Source organism: Mesoplodon mirus (genome assembly GCF_964341445.2).
Source record: "Mesoplodon mirus genome assembly, chromosome: 11".
NCBI classification, from domain to species: Eukaryota; Metazoa; Chordata; class Mammalia; order Artiodactyla; family Ziphiidae; genus Mesoplodon; species Mesoplodon mirus.
This window is the reverse complement of record NC_138987.1, coordinates 56293619-56311417: the sequence shown is the minus strand read 5'-3', so window position 1 is coordinate 56311417 and position 17799 is coordinate 56293619. Positions and strand designations below refer to the sequence as shown.

General features: G+C 50.3%; 1 protein-coding gene across 4 annotated transcripts; it reads right to left on the bottom strand.

Moving 5' to 3' along the window:
* Positions 1-154: 154 nt before the first annotated feature.
* SMARCD1 (SWI/SNF related BAF chromatin remodeling complex subunit D1) lies at positions 155-15075 on the bottom strand. Of its 4 annotated transcripts, XM_082635409.1 has the most exons (14): positions 14703-15075; positions 13859-14046; positions 13552-13594; positions 13333-13455; positions 12727-12849; positions 11546-11662; positions 9719-9820; positions 9265-9426; positions 9089-9186; positions 7723-7858; positions 5973-6095; positions 4751-4852; positions 4024-4077; positions 155-965 (listed from the first exon to the last, which is right to left on the bottom strand). In XM_082635409.1, exons 1-14 carry the CDS (start codon positions 14877-14879, stop codon positions 849-851), a joined length of 1665 nt encoding a protein of 554 aa, XP_082491535.1. In that variant the 5' UTR covers positions 14880-15075; the 3' UTR covers positions 155-848. The 4 variants fall into 4 exon arrangements, with proteins under 4 accessions (XP_082491535.1, XP_082491534.1, XP_082491532.1 ...); XM_082635407.1 differs by lacking the exon at positions 155-965 and having other exon boundaries at positions 2878-4619; positions 14703-15074; XM_082635406.1 differs by lacking the exon at positions 155-965 and having other exon boundaries at positions 2877-4619; positions 9089-9426.
* Positions 15076-17799: the final 2724 nt, after the last annotated feature.

The following is a 17799-nucleotide window of genomic DNA, read 5'->3' as shown; positions in this document are numbered from 1 at the left end:
CTGGGTGCCACTCTCCCCAGCTCCTCTGCTGGCTGGGAGCATATAACCCCAACACACGTGGGTGCAGCCAAGCCCCGCCCTCCAGGGGAGGGGAGGCGGGCACCCAGGGAGACAAAGTCTGGCAGGGCCAGGGAAAGGGAAGAAAAGGGTAGAGACAGGTGGGGAACAGGAACGGGGCCGAGACCAGGCCTGCTTTTCCTCTTAGGTTTGCCCGCTGACGGTGCTGGCACGCTACTTCCCTCGGCCCCAGCCCAGGTCCTCACCCCTTCCCTCCCCGCAATGGTTTCATTTTAAGGTCTGCCAAGACCAGGCCCAAATAAGGAGTGCCCGGTCCCCCAACTCCCATCTCCTAGCACTGGAATAAATTGTATTCAGTCCCAGCAGCAGATACAGGTATGCCTTTCCAAGGTAGGAACCACCCACTTGTCCCTCTAGGACCCAGAAAGCTGCTCTACGGGTTCATCCTCTGGCGGTGACAGGTCACGTGCTGCCCCACGCTAGCCCCACTGCAGGGCTGTGGGTGAGTGAGGGGGGTGGGTGGGTGTGGCCCCTTTAAATAAGAGCACGTAAGAGGTAAGGGCCTGCTTTGGGGGCAACCCAGCCCAAGGCTAAGAAGACCCCATGGGCCCAAGAAACAAAGCACACCAGTGGGCCTCTCCTCACCTGAATGTTTCCCAGGAAGTGGGGTAGGAAAGGCCAAAGTTGGAGGCTCTGATGCCAAGTGGCCCACAAGTCTTTTGCAGACTCTGGGCTTGAGGAGGAGGATAGGAGAGAAAAGAAGGCAGCCCAAGTGTTCACTGTCCTTGAGAGGTATTGAGCTTCCTTCACTTCTTTCTTGGGTTTCCAGGCTAACCCCACACTAGGGGCTCCTTCAGGTTAGTGGCTAGTTTGCAGAAGCCAGAGAGGGGAAGGGAGGCAGGACCTGGGGCAGTTGTGACCTCTGTAGAGCTTTGTGGTCTCAGATGCTGTAATCAAGAGCAAGTGGGGTGTGTGCTTCTGGGGGGAGGGAGGATGGAAGGGACACACAGTGCAGTTCAGGGCTCTACATCACCCACAGCAACCTGTTTAACTACGAGGGGGAACTCTAGTTTCTAGGCTGACGTGGAGAGTGGGGCAAAGGCCCCCTACACTCCAGCTGTCTGTGCACCTTGGCCTAGAAGGCAGACAGCACTGTGTGCTCATGTGCTGACCTCCTGACCTGGCTGACTGCTGAGTGGGTGTTTCCATCCCCCTGGGCTGCTGCTGGCTGCAAAGTGATAAGCACTGGGCCAGAGGGGAGTCTGTGGGCAATCACTGGGTAAGGGTCAGTGGCCCTGAGGTCAAGACTGGGGAGAAATGGTTTCCTAAGTTCTAGGGACTGCCCGGGAAAAAGCCCACCATACTCTACTCCCATGGCCAGGGAGTTCCCGTAGGGGGACACACGTGAAATCAGTTGATTGTCTCTCTTAGGAACAAAATTATGCCTACTACAGAGCCAGCCTCCCACAGACCACTGTTATTGCACTGGCACTGTGACAAAGGCACCAGTGCCAGGCTGCCAGCTGGGAGCACTGATTATGGGTGATGGAAGAGAAAGAATGCTTCTGTCCCTAGCACACAGGATGAGAACCCCAAAGAATGGATGTTTATGCATAAAATAACCTCTTGTTTTTGCCTAAATGCTTCCATCTTTTTGTCCCTACGATCATTTTAAGTAGTATGGAGACAAAGAATTTGTTCATTTATATAGGAATAAAGAGTGTGCAGAGATTCAGAATTAGCCTGTCACAGGCCAATAATCTGTACCACTAGAGCTCTTTTCCCAAGAGCAAACTGCAGATTTGCTTGAAATTAATAATGGTTCATCAGCCATTCATTACACATGTAATTAGCCTGGGTGAAAACAGATGCCATTTCAATGTCCTCGACATCAATTTTTTCCACTCCCAAGTTATCATCACCCACACACTCTCTTCTGCTTTCCCTACTCAAGTCTGATAAACTCCCACATTCCAGATTGGGAATAGTGGCTGTATCCTTGGGTTTGACTGCATATACGCAATACTTGAGTGTTCACATGCATGGAGGCTAAAGTTAATTTTTTAACTACAACTTTGGAATGTAGTTGCCTTCACCCTGTGTTCTAAACCCCCTTCTTGAGTAGAACCAAGCTAGATAATGGCACAAAGGAGGAAAGTAAAGAACCACCAGGCATACGATGGAAAGCAGGCATATGATGGAAACTGCAGCAGAATTTCATGCTTCTTGCTAATGGGACCCAATCCTGAGCCAAGTCTTCTCAACTCTACCAGTGAAGGCTTGGTTGTCCATAGCATGAGGATGACAGCGCAGCACTTCCATGCCAGTCTTAGGAACTAAAATCTCACTCAGGGTTGAGAAAGTGGAACCTTGAAGAATGGCAGGCACACAAACCGCAAACGTCTTCAGTCCTCATACAGCGCTGGCCCGTATGAAGACAGGAGCCCTGAGAATTCTAGAGGAGGCTCAAGTTCAAGTGTAAGGGCCACAGGTACCCAAGGATGGCACACTCGAGCCAGCCTGGGGAGTTTAGAAGGACAAGGGAGAGAAGGGCAGTGCCACTGTCTTGTTAGAATCTTCCTTAACGGGAACTGAGGACAGGACTCTCAGATCCAGTGATGAAGCCCACTAATCCCAACCAGCACCTGGCCTGCTTGGTTGGACCATTGGGGCTGATAGAACAAGCTCTAAGGTGAGAACTTGAGGTCCCCAGGGTAGAAATCTTTTCACCATATCCCCAGTGCCTAGAACCATAGCTGGCACACAGCAGGTGCTCAATAAATATTTGTCAAATAGAATGAACAAACACCATGAGCATGGCTAATGGTATCGAAGAAGAAAGCTCAGGGAAGAGCTCTCCATCAGTAGGTAGGGGGACCCATCCTTCAGAAGATTCTTTTATTAAAACTGGGTGACATCGGTAAGGGGACAGTACAAAAAAAATTTTGGTCCATGAAAAAAACATAATAATTCAGTTAATAAAAACAGTTATCTTCAGGGACACTGTGTAGGAGTGCTGAGCTTCCTTCTCATGGTTCCAGCCCCAGGGACAGAGGTTGTCTGTCCAGTGTCACTCTGGGGAGAACCTTTCAAGGGAAGAGTGGGATAATGACAGCAAGGGGAAGACGGGGAGAAAGTTCTGCTGTCCCCAGTGTGGGACAGTCAGGGATACGGGCTGGGGGATGTGCTCGCAGAAGCCTGAGGAGGGGGTGGGGAAGCAGGGCCTTTGTCAGTTCTGCGGGTTTAGAGCCCATGCTGAACGGGATTCCCCCTCTGTGCCCAGCCGTCTCCCACCCTGCTGTGTTGAGTCTGCGAGCCTGGGCTATGCTAACTCAGGGGTGATACAACCTGGAAGAAGAATTTGAGGCTCTCCTGGAAAGATGCAAAACCATCTAAGTTGCAAGGGGCCAAGATCACAAGGTCCTGCTGCTACCTGAGGGGTCTGAAGCTTTGAGGGCAGGGGCTGGGGAGTCACAGTCCTGTGAGGCAGGGAGAGGGAAGAGTCACAGACCCAACTCAGAGCTATTCTCCAGCCCTAGGCGCTTTCACTCCTCAGTGCCCTGGAAGTCACCAGTGGGTGTCAACTGGGCAGACAAGGGATAGGAAGACAGGGATGGCCCAGGGCTTTTACCCGTTTGATTTTAGGCCTGTTTCTCCATGAAAGGACGGGGGAGGCAGGGTGGAATGAATGAATGAGTCACACCTCCAAGCAACAGCAGGAAGGAACAACCTCCGCTGGCAATGACAGTACCCCCGGTGAGGGCCCTTGGGGCTCTGACAGGGAAAGGCAAGATTCCCCCACTCGAATGCCCTGGGTTAGGACAGATAGGAGGGGATCCTAAAAAGCAGCTACAGGGAGTGTGGTGAGAGGGAGCAATACTAAGAGAACAAACTCCAGTACTGATGTGGACCCCCCTACGAGGGAGTAAGAGAAGCACTGAGACAGCAGGCCACTCCAGAGGGCCGCGGACTGACCTGGGGCTCAGGTCAGTGGAGCCCAAGAACCAGGAGTCCTTCAGTGCTAGAGGGCGACAAGTGAAGGGAGAGTGTGCGCCAAACCTGTGGAGGGAGGGGAGGAAACTGGATTCTGTCATCAGGAAAGCCAAGATCAACTAGCTTATAGAGGGCCCCCAGGCCTGAGTCTCGGAGAAGGGGCCAAAGCTCCCAACTCCTGGGTCTCTGAAGGGCAGGATCAGTGTAGCTGGTCCCCTTGAAGACCACTTGGCCTTAGGCCCAATCCATTCAATGCACTGATTACCACTATGGGTTCTCTCTCTAATACTATCTAGAGGTCCTATGCAGACCAGGGGAGGGTACAGGCACATGGGAACTTTGTGGGGCAAAGGGAAGCTGGGGGTAGGAAGGGATGGGGTGGGAGAAGAGGGCAACAGGTATCATGTGAGACCCTCTTCATTCTGGTGTTGTCCTAGAACCAACAGCATCCCCTGGAAGGCCCCAAGCAAGACCAAGGCAGGTGCTATGAGGCAGGCAGCACAGGGCCCAAATAAAGAAATCGGTGCAGCCAAATCAGGGCTGTGGGAGAAGCCCTATGTATTTCGGATTCCCAGGGCTTGCTCTAATTCTTGTCGTCTCTGCTGCACCTAAGGAGAAAATAGTGGAGGGAGTGGAAGATGAGACAAACCAGAAGTTGGTACCTAACACCACTGACCCCCATCAAGGGTGCAGACCCCTTGCCTTTTGTCAGTTTCTCCTGTGCACCCCAGGTGCCTACCTTGGAGTAGAAGTATCGGCACACGGCCTCCTGTGCCCAAGGCTGGAAGTAGAACTCAGCTCGGCGCTCTTCCTCTGGGTTACCCACCACATCAGTCATGGTCTGAGGGAGACGGGAGGGGGAAGACACAGAAAAGACTTGTTTCCTTCCTTGTCATCTGTTATGGATTGAATTGTATCCCCTAAAAGATGTTGAAATCCTAACCCTCCCAGTACCTGTGAATGTGACCTTATCTAGGAATAGGGTCTCTGCGGATGATCAAGCTAAGATAAGGTCATTAGGATGGGCCTAATCCAATATGACTGGTGTCTTTATAAAAGGGGAAACTTAGACACAGAGACAGACATGCAGAGAGGAAAGATGATATGAAGACACATGGAGAACACCATCTGCAAACCAAGGAATGCCTGAGGCTACCATAAGCTAGGAGAGAGGCCTGGAACAGACTCTCCCTCCCAGCCCTCAGAAGGAACCAAACCCTGCTGACACCCTGATTTCAGACTCTAGCCTCCAGAACCACGAGACAGTACAGTTTCCCTTGTTTAAGCGACTCAGTTTGTGGTACTTTACTACGGTGGCCCTAGCAAACCACTAAAACAACACCCAAAGTCGCCTGTGCTGTCAACAAGTCATTGCCTTCTTCAGGGATCCTTTCAGGCACCCCGTCCCTTGCTCCTCTTCTCGGGCTAACTGCAGTCAATCACCACAGAATAGGCGCGCACCGAGGACACATCTCACACATTCTATGCTCATTCCTACCTTCCTGCCTGAGCTTATGATGCTCCCCTCTCTGGGATATAACTCAAATCCCAAATTCTCCATGAAGCCTTCCCTAGCTATTCTAGCCTCATCAATCTCCCTTCTCCTTTGTATGACCTTTTTGGTACTGGTGAGTTCCAGTAACGTCTTACATGATTACTACTTTTTAAATCACAGTAACATGGTTTCTCCGAACAGAATGTGTGCTACTTTGAAAAAGATCAAGTTTTCCACTCTGTATCGCCTACAATACGGTGCCCAGTGACAGCACATAGTAAGTACTAGATAAACACTTGACGGTTCCACCTCCATTTCCCTACTTAATTGTAAAATGGGCCCTGGAACACACTAAAGAAAGTCTGGTCCCTCACCTTCCCCTGGCTCTCTATCTCATGCTACGGAAACGGAGCAAATGTATGCCTCACGGATCTAAGTGTCTTTGCACCTGTCCCAGGTTCTTTACCTTGAGGTCCCGGCACTGGGACTGAAGCCAGTCATTGATGAAACCCTGAGGGTCTCTGGCAAAGCTCAGCATGAACTCTCGCTGGGTCTTCAGCTGATTGATAGTTTCTATGGTCTCATGGATCTGAAAGGAAGAAGGAAGCTCATAACATTTTCACACTGGGGAAATGCAAAGTTAAACGGCAGGCAGTGTGTGACTTCCTGTGCCGCTCTCAACCTAAGAACAGAGCGTGGCCCAGAAATGGCACTGCTGCCCCGCCTGCTCCGGCGCTCGGCATTCGCTTAGCAGGTGATGTGCACCGTGTCTCTATACACCCCACGTGAGGGAAGTTTTCCTTTTAGTCTCCACGATGTCCACTGTGGACGACGCTACATGGTGAATATTTAATCCACAGCACAAATGGGTCCTGAAACACTCTCAGGTAGAAAAGAAGTGGTACAGAGAGCTGTCTCAAAAGCTGTGGTCCGTGGGTTTTGTTCTTTGTCCTCTTCTCATTCTCTCTACTCCTCCTGGCGATTTCATCTACTTGTATGTCTTCCAGTACCACTGACAAGGTAATGAGTCCCCAGTCTGCAGACCAGAATCCATTTTCTAAACCCCAACCCATCCACCTGCTTGACATCTCAAGGCACCTTAAACTCTCCGAAACTAAATTCACTACCTTTCCCCAATACCTGCTTCTCCTCCTGTTCCCAATCTGAGTAACTACAACTGTACACTCCAGCTGAAAACCTGAGGGCCGTCATAACGCCTCTTCTCCCTCACACCTCCCCCCACCGTCTCCACCCAGTGTCCAAATCCCTGCAATTTCACCTTAACACCTTCCAAATCTATCTACTCGTTTCCATTCTCACTGTCAGGACCGTAAGTTTAGGCCCTCGACACATCTCACGTGCATCACTGCACCAGCCACTTAACTGGGCTTCCTTCCTGCACATCTGCCCCCATTACAATTCACTCCCCAGCATCCTGCCAGTGATCATTCTAAATGCAAAGAGCACCAGGCCCTCCAGTTTTCAGGACAAAGTATAAGCCAGTTTTCCCCGCAAAGCTGCTTCATGACTAGGATCCTGCTTCCCTATCCAGTTTCTTTTCCCCAGCACCCCGAGCTCTATCTAACACAGTAAGCAGCTTGTACTTCTTGAACATGCCAGGCTCTCTGCTCATCTTTGGGCCTTCATACACCCTGCTCCCTCTTTCTGGAATGGCCTCTGCCCCCCAAGCCCCTAAGCAACATCCTCCTTTCTCCCCTTTCGTTGACTCCCATGTCGTCCTTCAAGATTTAGTTGGGGCATCAGCTCCTCCAGGAAGGCCTCCCTGTTCTCCTTTGTGTTCCCAGAGCCTTTCTGGCTTTACCTGCATGGACTATGTCTGATAATGGTATCGATAATAACAACAGGAGCAGCAGCGGCCATTTGTTTTTTTGTGTGTTTTTTTTTGCCATTTGTTTTTATGTGCCAGATACAATGTCATGTCTTTACATACACTGTCTCATTTAACCCTCAAAACAAACTTATAAAAATACGTATTATGGTCTCTATTTCGCAGATCAGAAACTGAGGCTCAAAGCTATTAAGAGGTATTGCCAAGAATCAGAACTCATGTGTGTCTGGCTCCAACCAGCACCAAACAGAGTGCCTAGCATTTACTGGGTGGCAGTACATTTTGAATGAATATCAAGAATCAAAAGAAGCCAAGAAGCTGTGATAGAGGGCTGGTGGCACCCAACTATCCAGGGCATGGTCCCTACCTTGTTGTCTAGAGTAGCAATCTCCTGCTGGCTGGCAGTAGACAGCAGAAAAGAATTCATCTGGGTCTTCAAGGTATCATCCACTTCCACATCAATGTCATAACAAGCTGTCTTTTTCTGATCATTCGGGTCAACACTGGGGAGGAAACCAAAGGGGCCTGGTAAAGGGCTTGTCCCCTAAGACCTAATTACACAGGGTCAAAAAGATAGTCTAGACTGAAGGGCAAGGAGCTGACTGCAAAAGGGCACAAGAGACCTCTTCGGTGTGACGGAAATGTTCCGTACGTTCCTTGTGGTGATAGCTACAGGATGTATACATTTGCCAAAAATCATCAAATTTTATTTTAAGTGGGTGCAATATATTGCATATAAACCTCGACAGTTAATTAAAAAAAAAAACTCAATGGTAAAAATTCAAATGTTACAGAAGATATCCAATGAAAAGTAAGTTTCTCCCTCCCCACAAGGAGACCATCACTACAGTATCTTCTGTATCTTTCCCCCTATTAAGCTAAAATTGACCCTGAAAATTAATTCAAATAAAACACATACCACGCAAAATAAAAAGTGGCGTAACTTTAAGCCCATGAATACGGGACAAACTAGCTTCTACTGACCCAGTGTATAGGCTGTAGGAGTTACTATTGGCTGAGTGATGATGGTTCAGGGTCTAATGAAAGAAAGGCTAATTAATATGGAATGAGGGAAAGAAGGCAAAAACTACATCCAGCCAGAAGACATGCTGCTTTGAGGAGAAGATGCCCTCCTTCACTCCATATCTCCCTAGAGATGCCTTGCTCGTCCACCTTCTGAACAGAAAAGCAGATGGAGGTAATGGAATTGGAGTCTCAGCTTAGAATGTCCTACCACCCAGAGAAAAGATAGTAGCTCATCAGTGATGAGGTGGTAAATATCTAATAACTGATTCTCCAAAAGAGAAGAAGAAGAAGAAGAAGAACAAAAAGCCCTGACTTGTAGCATTTGCTGATTTCTGTGTTTTAAATATTCTCGACATGATTGATTTCAAGATGCCAACATTATATCACTGATCAAGGAGCTGGGAAGGGATGTGCAGTAACATATCATTAGATAGTATTTCCACCATACAGACACAATAGACAGAAGTAACCCTGAAAACACAAACACCAGTAAACTAATATAATAATTCAGAGATGATGAATTTTTGAGTATACATTACCCTTATTTTTAATATAATGTATTTAATTGCAAGTTTGTATAATTTAACCTTAAATAACGACTGTGTTTAACAACCTGCTTGCAAAATCCCTGAAAATTCTGAGAACTGACTTGTGCAGCTGGTGCAAGCCAGCTCCAGCACACCACTGCCCTGTACACGCATGCCTACCTGATGACATGATTAATGATGATGGGCTCTGGTGGCATAAGCAAGGCGTGGAGCCGTTGGGGGATCTCTGAAAACTTCATACGTTGAGACTCAAAGATCTGCGGGAAAGAGGAGAAGCAGCTAAGAGCACAATTAGTGCTCCAGTGGACTCGAGCAAACGAATGGTCCTTTCTTACCTGCTGGAGGTACTTGTCACAGATGACAAACTCCCGCTCATGTGGGTCCTGGAGCTTATGCGTCTTAATATATTGCCACAGTGCTTGAATGATCACTGGACGGGTCTGGGTGTGGATGCCCAGCAGCCGAGCCAGACGAGGGTCTAATTTAAACTGAGGAGGCTATAGAGAACCAAAGAGTTTGGGATGAAGCTAATGAGCTGAGTCTATGTGCATTATGAGGTGCTTGGCATGGCCATACATTCAAGCCATTCAACAGGCATTAATGAGGTGCTTTCCCTGGGGCAGAAATACACTAACAGGAACTCAGAAACGACTAAGACCCTATCCCTATATTTAGGGAGGTAACAGTCTGGCGGCAAATTACCCACAACTAGACTTAAACCTTTAAATGTCAGACTGCTGATGGGATGTGGCTGTGAAAGCTGGACCCCCTCACATCAGCACAAAATACCTGGTAATCCAGCATCAGCAGGACAGTACACCGTACATTCACGTCTCCTGGCCGCTTCACCTGGAAGCCATCTGTCTCCTGGGTAGTGGCGGTCCTGTGCCACTACAGAGAGGAAGATGTCAGGGGGTGCTCTCCCAGAGGAAGAGCTGGGGTGGGAGGGAAGAGCTTCTGTAATGACTGAATATTCAACTTTGATTACTGAAGCTACTGGAGAAGAGCAACAGCATGAGACATTTTAAAAAACTGCATATGACTTTGGGATTCCTGTCTATAAGTCGATTGACCTTTTCATTATGACTGCGCAGGGTCACATTTAAATCAGCCTGAACTTTCAGTGATAATTTTATCCACAAAAATGGATAATATACGTGTGTATAGTAAAATAACGTAGCTATCATCTATTGGGTACTTACTATGTGCAAGAATATTCTAAAGCATTTACTTGGATTATCACATTTAATCCCCACGACATCCATACAAGATAGGCACCATTAAACCTATTCTACAGATGAGAAAACTAATGCTTAGAAGAGTGAAGTAAGCTGCCTAAGGTCAACAGCCAATAAGTGGTGGAGCTGCTATCTGAGCTCTGGTGTGTCAGATTCTACAGTCCACATTCTTAGCCACTATGCTCTACTGCTATAAAGTTAAGTTAAATATATTTACAAATTTCTATTGATTCTATGACTTACTTCCCTTATTAGATGATAAAGACCTGCAGCTACACTGGCAAAGAAAGGAGCAGGTTAAGTTCACCTGGAGTGCTGGACTGTCTCATTCTGGTTTTGACTATATCCCAAAGAACACTGTTGCTAACATAGTCTTCAGAACAACACTATGTATTCAGGCATTACAATAAAGAATTTTTGATGATTTGGAATGTGAATCTAAACAGAGCAGGAACCAAAAGCAAGTCCCAGATCTGCAAAAGTAGCCTTGGCAAGGACTAGAACCCTATTAGTTAACCCCCTTAATCACAGCACTTGTTACCAGGAAAAAGGTAGAATGGTGTGTGGATAACTACATCTCACCATTTTTATTTTTATTTTACTTTTTTTTTTTTTTTTTTTTTTTCGGTACGCGGGCCTCTCACTGTTGCGGCCTCTCCCGTTGCAGAGCACAGGCTCCAGACGCGCAGGCTCAGCGGCCATGGCTCACGGGCCCAGCCGCTCCGCGGCATGTGGGATCTTCCCGGACCGGGGCACGAACCCGTGTCCCCTGCATCGGCAGGCGGACTCTCAACCACTGCGCCACCAGGGAAGCCCTATTTTACTTTTTTACTTTTTATTTTATTTTCCAGTACGCGGGCCTCTCACTGTTGTGGCCTCTCCCGTTGCAGAGCACAGGCTCCAGACGCGCAGGCTCAGCGGCCATGGCTCACGGGCCCAGCCACTCTGCGGCATGTGGGATCTTCCCGGACCGGGGCACGAACCCGTGTCCCCTGCATCGGCAGGTGGACTCTCAACCACTGCGTCACCAGGGAAGCCCCATCTCACCATTTTTAATAAGCAAGATGCAGAGATGGCTTGGCATGTGTAAGAGGCCTCCATCAGAATTTTCCTTGAAAGTGGGGGCAGCAACAAAGATAGTAAAATTTAAAAGGTGGGACAAGTCAGACTGCAAAAGCTCTTGGGTCCAAACAGTACCAGAACTGAACAGCTAGTGCCACCTGGAGGCCAACGTGCAAACTGCGTTGGAGGAATTGTACACCTGGGGTAACCCTTTATTCATACCTTCCCCTTTCCCTAGACATTAACGTTTGGCTCCCAAGTCCATCATCCTCCAGTCATAAAGTCAAAGCAATGCCTAGAGGACGGAACTACTCACTTCCACCAGATGGTTATCTGGCCCATACAGGTCTTTGTCCAGTTCGATCACCAAGGACTTAAAAAAAGAAGAGAACTTTCTCTTTTGTTTGGTGGCATCATATTTGGACAAGGCTGACTAGAGGAGAGAGAGGAGAGGTCATGTTAGAAAAGGCCAGAAGAAATTCCCCAAAATAAAGTCCTATAAAAAAGGAACCCACAAAAGCAATGGGAAAAAAACTCAAAAATGTCTTCTGAGAACCTCTTAGGAGATGGCAAGGCAGGTGTCTGTGGATACTGAACAAGTCACAGTAGCAATGAACCCTGAAGAAGCAGCCTATAACACGTATAGGGTGATTGACGTACCCACCTCATTTCCCCAAGGGAAATGGGGCAAGTTAAGCCAAACCTCTGCCCATAATAAAGCGAGTCTAAACAGAGAAAAGTCTGACTCTAGAGGGGAAATGAATCACAGGTAATAAAAAGCCAGAACAAAAACAGCTTTATTTGGATGACATGACACCACCGGTAGACGGACCGGACCTATACAGAGAAAAAGGAGGCTCTGACACTGAGCCCTGGTTCTCCTGAAAAATGCATTCATACTGGCTCGCCTGTGAACAGCTAAAAATAGAAAGCCAGAGAGTATAAGGGAATGGCAGGTGAGCTTCTCCAAGGAGCTTCTGGGGTGGGAAGTTTGGGGGTTATCACCTGTCAGCTGATGTTCCCATGAAGCAACAAAGAGCCCGTCAGAGAAATCTATCCCACGTAAATTGTGAAATGTCTCCAATGGAAGCTGGGAAGATGGAGATGCCACAGTGGAGATCGAGAACCTCAAGGACTCAGAGAGGAAAGCATGGCCCAAAATGCTAAGTGCAAACTCACTTGGTTTAAAAAAAAAACCTAACTGAAAAATCTGCAGATACTGCCAAGTCCAATGGCTAGCAGCATCAGGAAGGAGGTAAACAACAAATCGAATCCCACGACAATAAGGTTCTCGATATGATACCACAGAGGGGGTCAAGCTGTGGGAGCCAGAAACAAAGAACCATTGTCTTTTAGTACAGGGAACACAGTGACCCTCTCCCTGCTGTTCCCAACAGGAGCTGTAAGCACCAGTCAGGCTTCCTGCCAACCAGACAATACTGCTTGTTCCCAGCAGCTCCCACCCTAAATGCCGACCACAGTGGACCTTGAACTCACATCCTCCAGGAGCCGTCCTTCTACCCGAAGCTCCCAGGAAGCCACCGTCCCTTCCCCATCCTCGGCATCTGACTTAGCCGGATTGAAAGTGTTAGAAATGAAAATTCGCAGCTTCCGTTTTTGCTGAGGAAGGCAGAAACAGGATTGATAGTGGGGCTTCAGTGGTTTGATGTTGAAGACAAGGGTCTCCCCAAACCTGAAAATGACTCCTAACAGACTGGCTTACTGTCTACCCAGTCCTTGGAGTGGGCGGATGGAGATTCCACCTAGAAGAAGAGTACAGGCCACTGGCCTGAGTGCAAGTGCATTCACCAGGATGTCAGATGGACAGAGTCATGCAAGGTGCCAGGTTCCCAAGGTGGCAGAGCAGTTGTGGCAAAAACACCCACAGGGTATATTTCTGGTGCAAGGAATATCGAAAGCCCCTCCCCCTTCGCTGTTCTGTTCTTGTGCTTCTAATGTAATTCTCAGTTGGTAGGCAAAAGGGAGAGATTTAATTTAAATGCCAAGGAGAGCTGTGCTATGCCTTTGATTTCTCATCCCAAGCCTGCTGAAGGTTCCCGCGTCCTCTCCTTTGGCTCTCTGCCTAGCACTCTCCTGCGTTACCTTGATGGGACGTTTCAAGGCCTCCTGGATATCTAGCCGTTTCCTCATGATAGTCTGGTCCAGTTTCCTTTCAAAAGCCAAGAGATCCATATAGGCCTGGGATTCTGGTACCAGTTCACGAATCTTAGGAGCAGAAAGATATCATTGGGATCTTGAGCTGACCATCTCTATTCTCAAGCTCACCACACCTTCAAGAAGACCTATATGGCCTGGACTCACCCTTTGAGGTAGAATTTTGTCAGCCATCTTCTTTTTCTTTGCACTGTTTGGGATAAACACTTATCAGGATGGGATGGAACTAGCCAGAACATGAAGACAGGCTGTCCGCACCTCCGTTTATAGTGAAGTGAAGGAACTGCAAAGCCTGTCTCAAGTCAGACACCCCCATCCCCAAAAAACGCAAAGCATTTTCAAGAATGAGCACCGTCTGCTGACACAGCACCACCACTTCTTGGTTGAGGGACTCCCACCACCTGCATCCTCACAGGCATCCTCCCTCCCTCCCTCCGCCCCAGGGTCATCTTACTTGTGGTTCCGATTTTGGACCGCCTGCTGCTGGACCTGCTGGATCTGCTGAGGCGCAGGTCTCTTGCGGGACTGGTCCATCCCTGACTGGGCCAGGCCAGGTCGGACTGAAGGGTTCCCCCCATAGCCAGGGGGTCCCATGGAAGGTCCCTGAGGTGTCATTCGGCTGCCTGGTAGCATACCTGGTCTCTACACAGGGAAGAGGACCCAGAGATGTCATCGCTTCCCCTGCAAACCCCACCAAGAAAGGCAAAAGTGGGGGAGGCCTGAGTTCTTTGAATGAAACAAGGCTGAGGGGGTGGGGTGGAGCACAATGGTGGGCTGGGAGGAGAGCCCTCTATCTCTGTGAAATCTAGATAGCTGGAGCTTCCTCAAATATAGCCCCAAAGCTAAGACAGCTAGATTACACTCAAATTCTCCCCAGTCTATTTTGTATCTGGCGCATTGGACATCTTCTCTAATTCCACTTTTGCTCACAGAGTACTGCCAGCTACTGTCTCCTCAGAAGCTGACCTCAATTTGCCAGCTACACCTTCTGTGTTCCTCTGGGCGCTGGAGCTGCCTAGGCCCTTTAGCACACAAGCTCTCACAGGCCCATGCTTTGCCCCACTTCTTCGTCCACCCTGGCTGTACACCCTGACTCCCCAAGAAAACAATGCCCCTAGGAGCAGATGAGGATGCTAACTGCCTCCCCTCCCTTCCCCGCACTGCCTCCCTGCACCCCGACTCACGGCCCGAATCCCTCCCTGGCGAGTCCCTCCTACTCCTCCCCCCACCCCTGTCACTCCCAGGCCCCCGCACGGCCCCGCCCCCGGCCAGCGCGCCCCTCCTCCTGCCGCACTCACCGGATAGGCCGCTCCGGGCATCGGGGAGCGGTACAGCCCTTGACCCGGCGCCGGGCCCATTCGCACCGGAGGCCCCGGAGTCCCGCCCGGACCCAGGGCAGCCGCCGCGCCCGCCCCTCCTGAGGCTCCGGCGCCGCCGCTCGGAGCCACAGACTGGAAACCCGCCCGGGCCGCCATCTTTCCCGGAGCCGCTGCTGCAGCTGCACAAAGAACCGGAACCGGAACTCCCCCCGCCCCCCGCGCGCCCCCCGCGCCCCCCGCGCGCCCGCCCGTCCGCCCGGCCGGCCCGCCGGCACGGGAGGCTCGGGGCAGCGAGACTGTGGGCTAGAGCGGGGGAAGACAAGCGGAAAAGGCGTGTGACCACTCCCTCCAGCCTTCACGGTCCGGGAGGGAAAACCATAGAGAGGAGCTCTGGGATAGAGAGGCCTTGCGAGCGGGCGCCCCCAGGCCGACGGAGGAAGACAAGGAACTGGAAAGGGGGACCACAGCTCAGGGTGATGGAGTAACTGCTTCATCTTGGCGCAATGCGTTTAACTTTACAAAGCGCTGTTTTTCCTTTCCTTCTCTTCCTGCTCTCAGCCCAGCGCGCTGAAGAGGAGTGCGCACTGTTTACTCCATTTTACAAACAGGAGAGGTGAACTCAGAGAGTAAATAACTTGGCAAAGTCAACCAACAAGTTAGCAGTAGAAGTCGAAACATAGAATCCAGATCTTCTGGTTGATAGTCCGGGGCTCATTCCATAGATAAAATGCCTCAATAACTACCTCACGTTCGAACTTAAACCCAACTTTCCCCGTGACCTTTAACCTAACCTGCTTCTAGATTTTAAATTTATTATTATTATTTTTTTGGCGGTGTGCGGGCCTCTCACTGTTGTGGCCTTTCCCGTTGCGGAGCACAGGCTCCGGACGCGCAGGCTCAGCGGCCATGGCTCACAGGCCCAGCCGCTTCGCGGCATGTGGGATCTTCCCGGACCGGGGCACGAACCCGCGTCCCCTGCATCGGCAGGCGGACTCTCAACCACTGCGCCACCAGGGAAGCCCTAAATTTATTTTGAAGTTTGACCCTGACCCCTCTCCAAAGAATCCTTTGTGCTAGGACTTCTCTTTGGGATCTTTGTTGCCTTTGACCTCTTCCTCTTTCCCTGCGCAGTGGTTCAAACCATTCCTGGTGTGATGGTCAGCCTGTCCCATCCCAGGAAGACCAGAGTATCCCTGCTCCCGCCGCCTTACTCCTGCCCTGATTGTTTGGCCCCAAGCCAAGCTCAGCTCTAAGCACTTAGTGGGAAGGCCTAAATACTATTCAAATAAGAGAAGAATGACACTGAAGAGGAGATAGTTAAAACCCAGTTTATTAGACCAGAGGCATGCTTCACCCATAGCCCTGCCTGCTGTTCTCCATCCGGAGCACACCCTTTGGCCTTGCTCCTGCTTCCCTCTGGAGAAGTCTGATCTCTAAGGAACTCCTAGGAGCCAAGAGTTCCCAAAGATCCCATATCCTCACTCTCCAACTGCAGGCCAATGCACAGGTGACCTGCCACAGGTCTTGTTCTGGGGCTGGAGACTGAGACAGCTGGGCAGAGAAGGCCTGTGAAAGGGCAGGGCTCTGGCCTGGGAGGAATGCCTGGTGGAGGGGGCACGGCAGGTACTCTACCTCACTGGTTTCTCTTTAAGGTAGGAAGGGAGGGACAGAACGGCAGAGCTTTCAGCTTCCCCTCTAGGCCTGTCTCTTTCTTCCCACTACCAAACTGTACCTTACCAGAAAATGTAAGTGGGGGGCTTGGGTATTAGGTGAGCAAAGAGGCCTGGGCATCCAGAAGGAGGCAAAGGCCACTGACTGAAGACCTCAGCCTCTGCCTGTCAGCACCCCGCTGCTTCAGCTGCACAAGTCATCAACCCATAGCTCCCTCTGTCTCTGCAGATCTCAATCCCATGGGTAGGGGCTCTCTCTGTAGCAACCCCCTTCCATGGGGAGGCCACAGTCAGCTAGGCAAAGGACATTGGGGCGGGTGAAGCAGGGGTGGGAATGTTACGGCTGCAGGGAGGGCAAAGGGTACCCAGGTTGGGGAGAGAAGGTGAGGCCAGAAAGAGGCAGAGCTTGTAATTCACAGCTTCCTTTATGTCGCCACCGAGACAGTGCGAAGGTTACAATGCGCGTGTCGTCTCCTTGTGCTTCTTAGAGGGATGTGTGTACACAGTACAGACACCAGGGGAGAATCCAACTCTTTATACAGGCGAAGGCATTCAGAGACCAGGGAGGGGGTGGAAACACAGAAGGGGAACTTGGGGTGGGAGGGTGGTTCTTAGAGACAAGAGGGGATGAAGTAGAGACAGAGTCAGGGGAAAGTATATACAGAGATATAGCAATATAGAGTCTGTATCATATAGAAATAGAAAATGCAGGTGAAGTTGTTGAGAGAAGCAAATGACGTTTCGGGAGAGGACTTGGGAGAGTTCCATAAGAAAATTTATGGATGTGGCCCTCTGCAGGGGCCCCTGGGAGAGGGACCAGTGAGGTTAGGCACCAGTGCCCCTCTCCCTGAGCTGGAAGCCAACCAGCTGAATCTTTTATGGGATGGCAGAGGAGGGCCGCCTCTTGGGATTTCTCTCCAGCAGCTCTGGGGTGGCGGTGAACTTGTAGGTATCAGGATGTGGCCTACAGCACCAGGGCCACATCTTGTCCCCAGTGCCACTTCTTCAGGGGATTCCCCACCCCTACCTCCCTAGAGACTTCACACTGTGTGAGGTGGTGGGGAGGGAACAGACACGACTCGGGTTCCTGCCTGGAGACTTGGGGTTGGGGGCGGTCACTGGGCTGAGAGGGTTTCTTAAGGCTGGGGAAGCCCCCCCTACTAGCCCTCCCCTTCAAGGTACATTCTCTGGTTTGGGGCCAAATTCCAGACCCCGAGGATCCCCTCCACCCCCCACTGGGAGGGGGCTTTGGTGACTGGTGGCAGCAAAATGTAGGTGGACACTCAGATGACAGACAGCCAGACAGACAGAATTCAGGCTGGGAGCTGTGGGAGGCAGCATGGAGCAGAGAGGGGCAGCCTGAGGTCACTCGCCCAGTTCTCTCTTTTTAGTTTCTGTTTTAGATT